General features: G+C 41.6%; 1 protein-coding gene across 1 annotated transcript in view; it reads right to left on the bottom strand.

The window, feature by feature from the left end:
• Positions 1-18,239, bottom strand: part of slc4a4a (solute carrier family 4 member 4a) — a 533,895-nt gene that overhangs the window by 297,507 nt on the left and 218,149 nt on the right. Inside the window, 3 exon segments of the mRNA XM_046348253.1 lie at positions 1,621-1,697; positions 6,042-6,316; positions 6,526-6,659. Of these exon segments, the coding sequence (XP_046204209.1) occupies positions 1,621-1,697; positions 6,042-6,316; positions 6,526-6,659 (486 nt within the window).

Here is an 18,239-nt window from a genome sequence, read left to right on the forward strand (position 1 = left end):
GCTGTAGAGACAACAATATGAGAGGCTGTAGAGACAACAATATGAGGCTGTAGAGACAAAACAATGAGAGGCTGTAGAGACAAAACAATATGAGTGGCTGTAGAGACAAAACAATATGAGAGGCTGAAGAGACAAAACAAAATGAGAGGCTGTAGAGACAAAACAATATGAGTGGCTGTAGAGACAAAACAATATGAGTGGCTGTAGAGACAAAACAATATGAGAGGCTGAAGAGACAAAACAAAATGAGAGGCTGTAGAGACAAAACAATATGAGTGGCTGTAGAGACAAAACAATATGAGAGGCTGAAGAGACAAAACAAAATGAGAGGCTGTAGAGACAAAACAATATGAGAGGCTGTAGAGACAAAACAATATGAGAGGCTGTAGAGACAAAACAAAATGAGAGGCTGTAGAGACAAAACAAAATGAGAGGCTGTAGAGACAAAACAATATGAGAGGCTGTAGAGACAAAACAATATGAGAGGCTGTAGAGACAAAACAAAATGAGAGGCTGTAGAGACAAAACAATATGAGGCTGTAGAGACAACAATATGAGAGGCTGTAGAGACAAAACAATGAGAGGTTGTAGAGACAAAACAATATCAGGCTGTAGAGACAAAACAATATGAGAGGCTGTAGAGACAAAACAATATGAGAGGCTGTAGAGACAAAACAATATGAGAGGCTGTAGAGACAAAACAATATGAGAGGCTGTAGAGACAAAACAATATGAGAGGCTGTAGAGACAACAATATGAGAGGCTGTAGAGACAACAATATGAGGCTGTAGAGACAAAACAATGAGAGGCTGTAGAGACAAAACAATATGAGAGGCTGTAGAGACAAAACAATATGAGAGGCTGTAGAGACAAAACAATATGAGAGGCTGTAGAGACAACAATATGAGAGGCTGTAGAGACAAAACAATATGAGAGGCTGTAGAGACAACAATATGAGAGGCTGTAGAGACAAAACAATATGAGAGGCTGTAGAGACAACAATATGAGAGGCTGTAGAGACAACAATATGAGAGGCTGTAGAGACAAAACAATATGAGAGGCTGTAGAGACAACAATATGAGAGGCTGAAGAGACAAAACAATATGAGAGGCTGTAGAGACAAAACAATATGCCCCTTTAGACGTATTATTTCGGCCCCTATTGTGTTTATGAGTTTGGGGTTAGGGGTTAGAGTTTGGGGTTAGGGGTTAGAGTTTGGGGTTAGGGGTTAGAGTTTGGGGTTAGGGGTTAGAGTTTGGGGTTTGGGTTGGGGGACTTACTAGATCAATGTTGTTGAAGTACCAGATAGCAGTGCTATCAGTATACTGAAGATGTAGGGTTAGGGGTATGGGTTGGGGTACTTACTAGATCAGTGTTGTTGAAGTACCAGACAGCAGTGCTTTCAGCATACTGAAGATGTAGGGTTAGGGGTATGGGTTGGGGGACTTACTAGATCAGTGTTGTTGAAGTACCAGACAGCAGTGCTATCAGCATACTGAAGATGTAGGGTTAGGGGTATGGGTTGGGGGACTTACTAGATCAGTGTTGTTGAAGTACCAGACAGCAGTGCTATCAGCATACTGAAGATGTAAGGTTAGGGGTATGGGTTGGGGGACTTACTAGATCAGTGTTGTTGAAGTACCAGACAGCAGTGCTTTCAGCATCCAGAGGATCTCCAAACACCTCCGTACTGTTTTCTGGAGGACAACAAGAGAACAAATCAGTCTCAGAAATAATCTAGATGTTAAGAGATTAATTTTACTGCAAGAGATAAAGGCCATGACCAAGAGAAGCAACCAACCTGGCATCCCACCATTACCCCTGCAGCAGCCAACCTGGCATCCCACCAAGACCCCTTTAAAAGCAGCCAACCTGGCATCCCACCATTACCCCCTGCAGCAGCCAACCTGGCATCCCACCATGACCCCTTCAAAAGCAGCTAACCTGGCATATCACCATCAAATCAAATGTATTTATATAGATAGCCCTTCTTACATCTGCTGATATATCAAAGTGCTGTACAGAAACCCAGCCTAAAACCCCAAACAGCAAGCAATGCAGGTATAGAAGCACCATGACCCCTTCAACAGCAACCAACCTGGCATCCCGCAGTGACCCATTCAACAGCAACCAACCTGGCATCCCAGCATGACCCATTTAACAGCAACCAACCTGGCATCCCACCATGACCCCTTCAACAACAGCAACCAACCTGGCATTCCAGCATGACCCATTCAACAGCACCTGGGAACTCATTTAAACATCTGTTGTTTCCCTCCAGAGATTCCTGGCCAGAATACAAATGTAGTCATTCAGGATCAGACGAGCACCACAGATTATCCATTATATTGACCTGATAGACAGCAGAGGGAGCACCCCCCTATCCACATCGTAGGAACAGTAGTGGAGAAGGTGGAACTTTTTAAGTGACTTTAGAGCTGTAACTTTCCGAATACACTGTACAAACGCCACAACGGTTTCCACTAGTTACCACATTCACAAAATCTAATTGCCCAAATTGTAAAAATGCATATTATTATTATTTTTTTTATTTTTTTTTTGGGGGGGGGGTTGGTTCTAATTTAAGGTTAGCATTAAGCATAAGGTTAGCAGTGTGGTTAAGGTTAGGTTTAAAATCACATTTTAAGGAGAGAAATTGTAGAAAAAGTGGCATTTATGTCTTTGAGGCTGTGGTAACTAGTCATGACAATGCATAACTCCGATACAGTGTTTTTTTATCAAAGTTGCCGGGATGTCACGTGTCCTACTTATATCAGTACACCTGTAACAACCTTATCAGTAGAAAACTTATATTCAAACTAATAAGCCACAAGTAGCAAATAAGCCATTACATATTTTGTTAAACAAATTATACACTCGCTCACTGACCTCCATACAAAAACTCCTCGCTTGGTGAGTGAAAAAAAAACACCTGCTGGTGAAGACAGATTTTGGGCCCAGTTACACCTCTCGCTCTTCTCCTCTGCTAACGTCCACAACCTGGCACCTTTGAAACATTTTATCTCTGTGGTCACACAGTGGTTATTTCCATCACCTTCTACAAAAGTATTGTTGAGACTATTCCACCTAATTCACTGTAGTATTCACTTTACGACTATTTCTCATGCTTTATCTCTGCAAGATAATGAGCAATAAATTACTGTTCTTCTCCTTTTCTTTCTTACTACAGTATCATTTAGACTATTTAATGTGTTTCACTACAGTATAATGTTGAGTATTCACTTGTTTCACCACAGACTACAGCATCACTTTGACTATTTAATGTGTTTCACTACAGTATAATGTGACTATTTAATGTGTTTCACTACAGTATAATGTGACTATTTAATGTGTTTCACAACAGTATAATGTTGACTATTTAATGTGTTTCACAACAGTATAATGTTGACTATTTAATGTGTTTCACAACAGTATAATGTTGACTATTTAATGTGTTTCACGACAGTATAATGTTGACTATTTAATGTGTTTCACTACAGTATAATGTTGACTATTCACTTGTTTCACTGCAGTATCATTTTGAATATTTCACCTTTTTCACTAGACTATAGTATGTGACCCGATTCAGGAAACTTGGTGAATGTCTCAAGCCACGACTTCACAGGAGAGCTGTTTGAACGTAAAACATTTTTAACAATCAAAATACGTTTTGGCAGAAATACCTTCTTGAACATGTGAACTTCCATGTGCCTTAATAACAAACTTGTATGCCATTGTTAAATTACAAGCCTTGTTGGTTTAGCCACAGAAAAAGTTGGCAATCTTCACAGTAGCTAAGATTGGCTAAGATAATGAGTGGGCTGGACATGCCGAGAGAGAAGTTCGGATTGGTCTGCCATATTGAAGGCTTCTGTCTATTTGAGCTCGTCAATCTGGGTTGGTAATCCTGTCGAACACTGCTTTTCTTTTATATATTGTGTAGTGGAACTGCATAAGTGTTGCTCTCCATTTTCTGGAGGATCAAGTTTTGTAATCAGTGGAATTATGATAGCTAAGGAGATGGAGAAAACACCTGTCTCAAGATTACAAAACACCTGTCTCCAGATTACAAAACACCTGTCTCCAGATTACAAAACACCTGTCTCCAGATTACAAAACACCCGTCTCCAGATTACAAAACACCCGTCTCCAGATTACAAAACACCCGTCTCCAGATTACAAAACACCCGTCTCCAGATTACAAAACACCCGTCTCCGGATTACAAAACACCCGTCTCCAGATTACAAAACACCCGTCTCAGATTACAAAACACCCGTCTCCAGATTACAAAACACCCGTCTCCGGATTACAAAAACCCGTCTCCAGATTACAAAACACCCGTCTCCAGATTACAAAACACCCGTCTCCAGATTACAAAACACCCGTCTCCAGATTACAAAACACCCGTCTCCGGATTACAAAACACCCGTCTCCGGATTACAAAACACCGTCTCGGATTACAAAACACCCGTCTCCAGATTACAAAACACCCGTCTCAGATTACAAAACACCCGTCTCCGGATTACAAAACACCCGTCTCCAGATTACAAAACACCTGTCTCCAGATTACAAAACACCTGTCTCCGGATTACAAAACACCTGTCTCCGGATTACAAAACACCTGTCTCCGGGATTACATCTTCAAGGCAACCATGGTATGGCATTCCTGACAGGTAGAAGCATCCACGATGCCTGGTGATGAATGCAGGTAAGATAGTCTAGTGTTAGCTAGCTACATTTTCAGATATGACACATTTTTAATTTTGACAGAGAGTGGTTTCATTTCAAGCTAAAGTGTACTGTTAGCTAGCTAGCTAGAGGAGCTCTTCACTAGATACCAAAACATTCAACAGGTGATTTTCTCAAACGTGAGTTTACAAGTTGATCACCTTTCAAAGCATAATTACTTTCCCATTGTTCCTCAAATACAGTGTAAGATATACAATTTTGTAGCTCTGAGTCTCTACTTTTATCCAATGTAAAAACACCATTTCACATTTTGCTACATCAGACTGAAACCAGGTGGTGAGTCATGAATACTTTTGACTATTTGACTTGTTTCACTACAGACTGCAGTATAATTTTGACTATTTCACAGATCCACAGATGATCGAATCTCTATTGCACTCCACACTGCCCTTTCCTACCTGGACAAAAGGAACACCTATGTGAGAATGCTATTCATTGACTACAGCTCAGCGTTCAACACCATAGTGCCCTCAAAGCTCATCACTAAGCTAAGGATCCTGGGACTAAACACCTCCCTCTGCAACTGGATCCTGGACTTGGATCCTGACGGGCCGCCCTCAGGTGGTGAGGGTAGGTAACAACACATCTGCCATGCTGATCCTCAACACTGGAGCCCCCAGGGTGCGTGCTTCGTCCCCCTCCTGTACTCCCTGTTCACCACGACTACATGGCCAGGCACAACTCCAACACCAGAATAACAACTTATCCTCAACGTAACCAAGACTAAGGAGATTGTGGACCACAGGAAAAGGAGGGCCGAGCCCCTATTCTCATTGACGGGGCTGTAGTGGAGCAGGTTGAGAGCTTCAAGTTCCTTGGGGTCCACATCACCAACAAATTAGAATGGTCCAAACACACCAAGACTGTCGTGAAGAGGGCACGACAAAGCCTATTCCTCAGGAAACTAAAAAGATTTGGCATGGGTCCTGAGATCCTCAAAATGTTCTACTGTCTTCACATGAACTGGGCAGAGTCTGACAAGAAAGTGAGAAAAATCTTTCTGAAAAGCTGCAGATGGATTATACAAAGATTGAGGCGGAGCGCATCGACTTGTCTGAAATACCTGTAACCAACCTAGGTGACAGACCCAGGCCGATTCATGTTCCTGAGGTTTAAGGACAAGATGACTGTTCTGCAGAGAGCCAAGAACTTCAGAGGAACCAACATTTTCCTCAATTAGGACTTTTCTGAAGCCTCTCCCAGCCATGAAAGCTTAAGTTGGTAGGTAGGTCTTACCTAATATGGTAGGGGCTATACACATACAGTGGGTAGTTGAGTAGGTAGGTCTTACCTAAGATGGTAGGGGCCATACACATACAGTCATACTGGGTGACATAGTCAATCTGGTAGTCAGAGTTGATGGGGTAGTAGTCAGCCAGCTTCAGCATCTTCTTGAAGGCATCATAGATGAAGATGAAGGAGATGAGGCAGGAGAAGCCCTCCTCTGTGAATCGGGTGAAGTACTGAACCATGTAGCTGGCGTCAGTAGCAACCAGCAGCAGACAAAAGAACGCAGACCACAGACCAATCCACAGCCGGAACTCCAGATAGTCAAAGTCATTGTCTCTGGAGGAAAAAGGAGAAAGAGAGGAATAGAGAGAGGACCATGGTTAGTTACTGTAACAACAGCAACCATGACCATAATTCAACCATGGTTAGTTAAAACTCCAGATAGTCAGGTCATTGTACATGATTAGTTAGAACTCCAGATAGTCAAGTCATTGAACATGATTAGTTAGAACCCCATGATTGCGAGGTAAAGTGAAGATCCTAACTTGCTGAAGTTGAATAGCAGCCTCTCGAAGACCAGAACAGGTCCAGTGCTGCTGAGGATGGTGAGAGGCTGGCCAGCCAGCAGACAGAAGATCCCTCCAGATACCGCCGTGCCCAGGAAGCTCTCCAACACACCCTGGAGTAAACAGTAGAACACAGTAAAGCAGATCTTTAAAACATTAGAACACAGCTTTATGCGCTATTATACATCTATAGTGCATTATAACATAGTGTAACCCCAACACAGAAGCAGAGTATAAGAGTACAGCAGGGAGTTGAACTGTGCTCATGGTGGTGGGCTACAGAGGACAGGAAAGGGGTGAGAGTGCTTCCTGCCCAAGACGAAATATCTGTTCTCTCTCTGAAACTTCACTGTCATCCAACTAGGAACGGGAGAGGCACTGGCAGGAGGTTTTAGTAAAAATACAAATGTCTGAAAAACATTCTGGGGGAAAACGATCTTAATCGACATTGAAATAACTAAAATAAATTATATACTCTTCACTCTGTCCAGCTTGCTAAACATCATCAAAACAAATGCTAGGCTGTCAAGAGGGCATAGACAATTCCAAAAGTGATGGATAGAGTACTATATTTTGCTAATTTTAGCCAATGAGGAAATATATTTATTTTTAAATAGGGTACCTCCAGACCACAGTGAAAACTGAATGTGGCGAATTGGGAAACATGAGTTTGACAATCCTGATCTACATCCTGATAGTGTAACACCCCTAATGATACCCCTGATCTACATCCTGATAGTTTAACACCCCTGATGATACCCCTGATCTACATCCTAATAGTTTAACACCCCTGATGATACCCCTGATCTACATCCTAATAGTTTAACATCCCTGATGATACCCCTGATCTACATCCTGATAGTGTAACACCCCTGATGATACCCCTGATCTACATCCTGACAGTGTAACACCCCTGATCTACATCCTAATAGTTTAACATCCCTGATGATACCCCTGATCTACATCCTAATAGTTTAACATCCCTGATGATAACCCTGATCTACATCCTGACAGTTTAACATCCCTGATGATACCCCTGATCTACATCCTGACAGTTTAACATCCCTGATGATACCCCTGATCTACATCCTAATAGTTTAACATCCCTGATGATACCCCTGACCTACATCCTAATAGTTTAACAGCCCTGATCTACATCCTAATAGTTTAACAGCCCTGATCTACATCCTAATAGTTTAACACCCCTGATCTACATCCTAATAGTTTAACACCCCCGATGATACCCCTGATCTACATCCTAATAGTTTAACATCCCTGATGATACCCCTGATCTACATCCTGATAGTTTAACAGCCCTGATCTACATCCTAATAGTTTAACAGCCCTGATCTACATCCTAATAGTTTAACACCCCCGATGATACCCCTGATCTACATCCTAATAGTTTAACATCCCTGATGATACCCCTGACCTACATCCTAATAGTTTAACACCCCTGATGATACCCCTGACCTACATCCTAATAGTTTAACATCCCTGATGATACCCCTGACCTACATCCTAATAGTTTAACACCCCTGATGATACCCCTGACCTACATCCTAATAGTTTAACATCCCTGATGATACCCCTGACCTACATCCTGACAGTTTAACACCCCTGATGATAACCCTGATCTACATCCTAATAGTTTAACATCCCTGATGATACCCCTGATCTACATCCTAATAGTTTAACATCCCTGATGATACCCTGACCTACATCCTGACAGTTTAACACCCCTGATGATAACCCTGATCTACATCCTAATAGTTTAACATCCCTGATGATACCCCTGATCTACATCCTAATAGTTTAACATCCCTGATGATACCCCTGATCTACATCCTAATAGTTTAACACCCCTGATCTACATCCTGATAGTGTAACACCCCTGATCTACATCTAATAGTTTAACATCCTGATCTACATCCTAATAGTTTAACACCCCTGATCTACATCCTAATAGTTTAACACCCCTGACCTACATCCTAATAGTTTAACATCCCTGATGATACCCTAGACCTACATCCTAATAGTTTAACAGCCCTGATCTACATCCTAATAGTTTAACAGCCCTGATCTACATCCTAATAGTTTAACACCCCTGATGATACCCCTGATCTACATCCTGATAGTGTAACACCCCTGATGATACCCCTGACCTACATCCTAATAGTTTAACAGCCCTGATCTACATCCTAATAGTTTAACAGCCCTGATCTACATCCTAATAGTTTAACACCCCTGATCTACATCCTAATAGTTTAACACCCCCGATGATACCCCTGATCTACATCCTAATAGTTTAACATCCCTGATGATACCCCTGATCTACATCCTGATAGTTTAACAGCCTGATCTACATCCTAATAGTTTAACAGCCCTGATCTACATCCTAATAGTTTAACACCCCCGATGATACCCCTGATCTACATCCTAATAGTTTAACATCCCTGATGATACCCCTGACCTACATCCTAATAGTTTAACAACCCTGATGATACCCCTGATCTACATCCTAATAGTTTAACATCCCTGATGATACCCCTGACCTACATCCTAATAGTTTAACACCCCTGATGATACCCCTGACCTACATCCTAATAGTTTAACATCCCTGATGATACCCCTGACCTACATCCTAATAGTTTAACACCCCTGATGATACCCCTGACCTACATCCTAATAGTTTAACATCCCTGATGATACCCCTGACCTACATCCTGACAGTTTAACACCCCTGATGATAGCCCTGATCTACATCCTAATAGTTTAACATCCCTGATGATACCCCTGATCTACATCCTAATAGTTTAACATCCCTGATGATACCCCTGACCTACATCCTAATAGTTTAACAGCCCTGATCTACATCCTAATAGTTTAACAGCCCTGATGATACCCCTGACCTACATCCTAATAGTTTAACATCCCTGATGATACCCCTGACCTACATCCTAATCGTTTAACACCCCTGATGATACCCCTGACCTACATCCTAATAGTTTAACATCCCTGATGATACCCCTGACCTACATCCTGACAGTTTAACACCCCTGATGATACCCCTGATCTACATCCTAATAGTTTAACAGCCCTGATCTACATCCTAATAGTTTAACAGCCCTGATCTACATCCTAATAGTTTAACACCCCTGATCTACATCCTAATAGTTTAACACCCCTGATCTACATCCTAATAGTTTAACACCCCTGATGATACCCCTGATCTACATCCTGATAGTGTAACACCCCTGATCTACATCCTAATAGTTTAACACCCCTGATGATACCCCTGATCTACATCCTAATAGTTTAACACCCCTGATGATAACCCTGATCTACATCCTAATAGTTTAACACCCCTGATCTACATCCTAATAGTTTGACACCCCTGATGATACCCCTGATCTACATCCTGATAGTTTAACAGCCCTGATCTACATCCTAATAGTTTAACAGCCCTGATCTACATCCTAATAGTTTAACACCCCCGATGATACCCCTGATCTACATCCTAATAGTTTAACATCCCTGATGATAGCCCTGACCTACATCCTAATAGTTTAACACCCCTGATGATACCCCTGATCTACATCCTAATAGTTTAACATCCCTGATGATACCCCTGACCTACATCCTAATAGTTTAACACCCCTGATGATACCCCTGACCTACATCCTAATAGTTTAACATCCCTGATGATACCCCTGACCTACATCCTAATAGTTTAACACCCCTGATGATACCCCTGACCTACATCCTAATAGTTTAACATCCCTGATGATACCCCTGACCTACATCCTGACAGTTTAACACCCCTGATGATAGCCCTGATCTACATCCTAATAGTTTAACATCCCTGATGATACCCCTGATCTACATCCTAATAGTTTAACATCCCTGATGATACCCCTGACCTACATCCTAATAGTTTAACAGCCCTGATCTACATCCTAATAGTTTAACAGCCCTGATGATACCCCTGACCTACATCCTAATAGTTTAACATCCCTGATGATACCCCTGACCTACATCCTAATCGTTTAACACCCCTGATGATACCCCTGACCTACATCCTAATAGTTTAACATCCCTGATGATACCCCTGACCTACATCCTGACAGTTTAACACCCCTGATGATACCCCTGATCTACATCCTAATAGTTTAACAGCCCTGATCTACATCCTAATAGTTTAACAGCCCTGATCTACATCCTAATAGTTTAACACCCCCGATGATACCCCTGATCTACATCCTAATAGTTTAACATCCCTGATGATACCCCTGACCTACATCCTAATAGTTTAACACCCCTGATGATACCCCTGATCTACATCCTAATAGTTTAACATCCCTGATGATACCCCTGACCTACATCCTAATAGTTTAACACCCCTGATGATACCCCTGACCTACATCCTAATAGTTTAACATCCCTGATGATACCCCTGACCTACATCCTAATAGTTTAACATCCCTGATGATACCCCTGACCTACATCCTAATAGTTTAACACCCCTGATGATACCCCTGACCTACATCCTAATAGTTTAACATCCCTGATGATACCCCTGACCTACATCCTGACAGTTTAACACCCCTGATGATAACCCTGATCTACATCCTAATAGTTTAACATCCCTGATGATACCCCTGATCTACATCCTAATAGTTTAACATCCCTGATGATACCCCTGACCTACATCCTGACAGTTTAACACCCCTGATGATAACCCTGATCTACATCCTAATAGTTTAACATCCCTGATGATACCCCTGATCTACATCCTAATAGTTTAACATCCCTGATGATACCCCTGATCTACATCCTAATAGTTTAACACCCCTGATCTACATCCTGATAGTGTAACACCCCTGATCTACATCCTAATAGTTTAACATCCCTGATCTACATCCTAATAGTTTAACACCCCTGATCTACATCCTAATAGTTTAACACCCCTGACCTACATCCTAATAGTTTAACATCCCTGATGATACCCTAGACCTACATCCTAATAGTTTAACAGCCCTGATCTACATCCTAATAGTTTAACAGCCCTGATCTACATCCTAATAGTTTAACACCCCTGATGATACCCCTGATCTACATCCTGATAGTGTAACACCCCTGATGATACCCCTGACCTACATCCTAATAGTTTAACAGCCCTGATCTACATCCTAATAGTTTAACAGCCCTGATCTACATCCTAATAGTTTAACACCCCTGATCTACATCCTAATAGTTTAACACCCCCGATGATACCCCTGATCTACATCCTAATAGTTTAACATCCCTGATGATACCCCTGATCTACATCCTGATAGTTTAACAGCCCTGATCTACATCCTAATAGTTTAACAGCCCTGATCTACATCCTAATAGTTTAACACCCCGATGATACCCCTGATCTACATCCTAATAGTTTAACATCCCTGATGATACCCCTGACCTACATCCTAATAGTTTAACAACCCTGATGATACCCCTGATCTACATCCTAATAGTTTAACATCCCTGATGATACCCCTGACCTACATCCTAATAGTTTAACACCCCTGATGATACCCCTGACCTACATCCTAATAGTTTAACATCCCTGATGATACCCCTGACCTACATCCTAATAGTTTAACACCCCTGATGATACCCCTGACCTACATCCTAATAGTTTAACATCCCTGATGATACCCCTGACCTACATCCTGACAGTTTAACACCCCTGATGATAGCCCTGATCTACATCCTAATAGTTTAACATCCCTGATGATACCCCTGATCTACATCCTAATAGTTTAACATCCCTGATGATACCCCTGACCTACATCCTAATAGTTTAACAGCCCTGATCTACATCCTAATAGTTTAACAGCCCTGATGATACCCCTGACCTACATCCTAATAGTTTAACATCCCTGATGATACCCCTGACCTACATCCTAATCGTTTAACACCCCTGATGATACCCCTGACCTACATCCTAATAGTTTAACATCCCTGATGATACCCCTGACCTACATCCTGACAGTTTAACACCCCTGATGATACCCCTGATCTACATCCTAATAGTTTAACAGCCCTGATCTACATCCTAATAGTTTAACAGCCCTGATCTACATCCTAATAGTTTAACACCCCTGATCTACATCCTAATAGTTTAACACCCCTGATCTACATCCTAATAGTTTAACACCCCTGATGATACCCCTGATCTACATCCTGATAGTGTAACACCCCTGATCTACATCCTAATAGTTTAACACCCCTGATGATACCCCTGATCTACATCCTAATAGTTTAACACCCCTGATGATAACCCTGATCTACATCCTAATAGTTTAACACCCCTGATCTACATCCTAATAGTTTGACACCCCTGATGATACCCCTGATCTACATCCTGATAGTTTAACAGCCCTGATCTACATCCTAATAGTTTAACAGCCCTGATCTACATCCTAATAGTTTAACACCCCCGATGATACCCCTGATCTACATCCTAATAGTTTAACATCCCTGATGATAGCCCTGACCTACATCCTAATAGTTTAACACCCCTGATGATACCCCTGATCTACATCCTAATAGTTTAACATCCCTGATGATACCCCTGACCTACATCCTAATAGTTTAACACCCCTGATGATACCCCTGACCTACATCCTAATAGTTTAACATCCCTGATGATACCCCTGACCTACATCCTAATAGTTTAACACCCCTGATGATACCCCTGACCTACATCCTAATAGTTTAACATCCCTGATGATACCCCTGACCTACATCCTGACAGTTTAACACCCCTGATGATAGCCCTGATCTACATCCTAATAGTTTAACATCCCTGATGATACCCCTGATCTACATCCTAATAGTTTAACATCCCTGATGATACCCCTGACCTACATCCTAATAGTTTAACAGCCCTGATCTACATCCTAATAGTTTAACAGCCCTGATGATACCCCTGACCTACATCCTAATAGTTTAACATCCCTGATGATACCCCTGACCTACATCCTAATCGTTTAACACCCCTGATGATACCCCTGACCTACATCCTAATAGTTTAACATCCCTGATGATACCCCTGACCTACATCCTGACAGTTTAACACCCCTGATGATACCCCTGATCTACATCCTAATAGTTTAACAGCCCTGATCTACATCCTAATAGTTTAACAGCCCTGATCTACATCCTAATAGTTTAACACCCCCGATGATACCCCTGATCTACATCCTAATAGTTTAACATCCCTGATGATACCCCTGACCTACATCCTAATAGTTTAACACCCTGATGATACCCCTGATCTACATCCTAATAGTTTAACATCCCTGATGATACCCCTGACCTACATCCTAATAGTTTAACACCCCTGATGATACCCCTGACCTACATCCTAATAGTTTAACATCCCTGATGATACCCCTGACCTACATCCTAATAGTTTAACACCCCTGATGATACCCCTGACCTACATCCTAATAGTTTAACATCCCTGATGATACCCCTGACCTACATCCTGACAGTTTAACACCCCTGATGATAGCCCTGATCTACATCCTAATAGTTTAACATCCCTGATGATACCCCTGATCTACATCCTAATAGTTTAACATCCCTGATGATACCCCTGACCTACATCCTAATAGTTTAACAGCCCTGATCTACATCCTAATAGTTTAACAGCCCTGATGATACCCCTGACCTACATCCTAATAGTTTAACATCCTGATGATACCCCTGACCTACATCCTAATCGTTTAACACCCCTGATGATACCCTGACCTACATCCTAATAGTTTAACATCCCTGATGATACCCCTGACCTACATCCTGACAGTTTAACACCCCTGATGATACCCCTGATCTACATCCTAATAGTTTAACAGCCCTGATCTACATCCTAATAGTTTAACAGCCCTGATCTACATCCTAATAGTTTAACACCCCTGATCTACATCCTAATAGTTTAACACCCCTGATCTACATCCTAATAGTTTAACACCCCTGATGATACCCCTGATCTACATCCTGATAGTGTAACACCCCTGATCTACATCCTAATAGTTTAACACCCCTGATGATACCCCTGATCTACATCCTAATAGTTTAACACCCCTGATGATAACCCTGATCTACATCCTAATAGTTTAACACCCCTGATCTACATCCTAATAGTTTGACACCCCTGATGATACCCCTGATCTACATCCTGATAGTTTAACAGCCCTGATCTACATCCTAATAGTTTAACAGCCCTGATCTACATCCTAATAGTTTAACACCCCCGATGATACCCCTGATCTACATCCTAATAGTTTAACATCCCTGATGATACCCCTGACCTACATCCTAATAGTTTAACACCCCTGATGATACCCCTGATCTACACCCTAATAGTTTAACATCCCTGATGATACCCCTGACCTACATCCTAATAGTTTAACACCCCTGATGATACCCCTGACCTACATCCTAATAGTTTAACATCCCTGATGATACCCCTGACCTACATCCTAATAGTTTAACACCCCTGATGATACCCCTGACCTACATCCTAATAGTTTAACATCCCTGATGATACCCCTGACCTACATCCTGACAGTTTAACACCCCTGATGATAGCCCTGATCTACATCCTAATAGTTTAACATCCCTGATGATACCCCTGATCTACATCCTAATAGTTTAACATCCCTGATGATACCCCTGACCTACATCCTAATAGTTTAACAGCCCTGATCTACATCCTAATAGTTTAACAGCCCTGATGATACCCCTGACCTACATCCTAATAGTTTAACATCCCTGATGATACCCTGACCTACATCCTAATCGTTTAACACCCCTGATGATACCCCTGACCTACATCCTAATAGTTTAACATCCCTGATGATACCCCTGACCTACATCCTGACAGTTTAACACCCCTGATGATACCCCTGATCTACATCCTAATAGTTTAACAGCCCTGATCTACATCCTAATAGTTTAACAGCCCTGATCTACATCCTAATAGTTTAACACCCCTGATCTACATCCTAATAGTTTAACACCCCTGATCTACATCCTAATAGTTTAACACCCCTGATGATACCCCTGATCTACATCCTGATAGTGTAACACCCTGATCTACATCCTAATAGTTTAACACCCCTGATGATACCCCTGATCTACATCCTAATAGTTTAACACCCCTGATGATAACCCTGATCTACATCCTAATAGTTTAACACCCCTGATCTACATCCTAATAGTTTAACACCCCTGATGATACCCCTGATCTACATCCTAATAGTTTAACACCCCTGATGATACCCCTGATCTACATCCTAATAGTTTAACACCCCTGATCTACATCCTAATAGTTTGACACCCCTGATGATACCCCTGATCTATATCCTGACAGTTTAACACCCCTGATGATACCCCTGATCTACATCCTGATAGTTTAACACCCATGATCTACATCCTAATAGTTTAACACCCCTGATCTACATCCTAATAGTTTAACACCCCCGATGATACCCCTGATCTACATCCTAATAGTTTAACACCCCTGATCTACATCCTAATAGTTTAACATCCCTGATGATACCCCTGATCTACATCCTGACAGTTTAACACCCCTGATGATACCCCTGATCTACATCCTGACAGTTTAACATCCCTGATGATACCCCTGATCTACATCCTAATAGTTTAACATCCCTGATGATACCCCTGATCTACATCCTAATAGTTTAACATCCCTGATGATAACCCTGATCTACATCCTGACAGTTTAACATCCCTGATGATACCCCTGATCTACATCCTGATAGTTTAACATCCCTGATGATACCCCTGATCTACATCCTGATAGTTTAACATCCCTGATGATACCCCTGATCTACATCCTGATAGTTTAACATCCCTGATGATACCCCTGATCTACATCCTGACAGTTTAACACCCCTGATCTACAATCTGATAGTTTAACACCCCTGATCTACACCCTGATAGTTTAACACCCCTGATGATACCCCTGATCAACATCCTAATAGTTTAACACCCCTGATCTACATCCTAATAGTTTAACACCCCTGATGATACCCCTGATCAACATCCTAATAGTTTAACACCCCTGATCTACATCCTAATAGTTTAACATCCCTGATGATACCCCTGATCTACATCCTAATAGTTTAACACCCCTGATCTACATCCTGATAGTGTAACACCCCTGATCTACATCCTAATAGTTTAACATCCCTGATCTACATCCTAATAGTTTAACAGCCCTGATCTACATCCTAATAGTTTAACAGCCCTGATCTACATCCTAATAGTTTAACACCCCTGATGATACCCCTGACCTACATCCTAATAGTTTAACACCCCTGATGATACCCCTGACCTACATCCTAATAGTTTAACATCCCTGATGATACCCCTGACCTACATCCTGACAGTTTAACATCCCTGATGATACCCCTGATCTACATCCTGATAGTTTAACATCCCTGATGATACCCCTGATCTACATCCTGATAGTTTAACATCCCTGATGATACCCCTGATCTACATCCTGACAGTTTAACACCCCTGATGATACCCCTGATCTACATCCTGACAGTTTAACACCCCTGATCTACAATCTGATAGTTTAACACCCCTGATCTACACCCTGATAGTTTAACACCCCTGATGATACCCCTGATCAACATCCTAATAGTTTAACACCCCTGATCTACATCCTAATAGTTTAACACCCCTGATGATACCCCTGATCAACATCCTAATAGTTTAACACCCCTGATCTACATCCTAATAGTTTAACATCCCTGATGATACCCCTGATCTACATCCTAATAGTTTAACACCCCTGATCTACATCCTGATAGTGTAACACCCCTGATCTACATCCTAATAGTTTAACATCCCTGATCTACATCCTAATAGTTTAACAGCCCTGATCTACATCCTAATAGTTTAACAGCCCTGATCTACATCCTAATAGTTTAACACCCCTGATGATACCCCTGACCTACATCCTAATAGTTTAACATCCCTAATGATACCCCTGATCTACACCCTGATAGTTTAACACCCCTGATGATACCCCTGATCAACATCCTAATAGTTTAACACCCCTGATCTACATCCTAATAGTTTAACATCCCTAATGATACCCCTGATCTACATCCTAATAGTTTAACACCCCTGATCTACATCCTGATAGTGTAACACCCCTGATCTACATCCTAATAGTTTAACATCCCTGATCTACATCCTAATAGTTTAACAGCCCTGATCTACATCCTAATAGTTTAACAGCCCTGATCTACATCCTAATAGTTTAACACCCCTGATGATACCCCTGATCTACATCCTAATAGTTTAACACCCCTGATGATACCCCTGATCTACATCCTGATAGTGTAACACCCCTGATCTACATCCTAATAGTTTAACACCCCTGATGATACCCCTGATCTACATCCTAATAGTTTAACACCCCTGATGACACCCCTTATCTACATCCTAATAGTTTAACAGCCCTGATGATACTCCTGATCTACATCCTGACAGTTTAACACCCCTGATGATAACCCTGATCTACATCCTAATAGTTTAACACCCCTGATCTACATCATAATAGTTTAACACCCCTGATGATACCCTGATCT

This window comes from Oncorhynchus gorbuscha, linkage group LG04, assembly GCF_021184085.1.
Source record: "Oncorhynchus gorbuscha isolate QuinsamMale2020 ecotype Even-year linkage group LG04, OgorEven_v1.0, whole genome shotgun sequence".
NCBI lineage: Eukaryota > Metazoa > Chordata > Actinopteri > Salmoniformes > Salmonidae > Oncorhynchus > Oncorhynchus gorbuscha.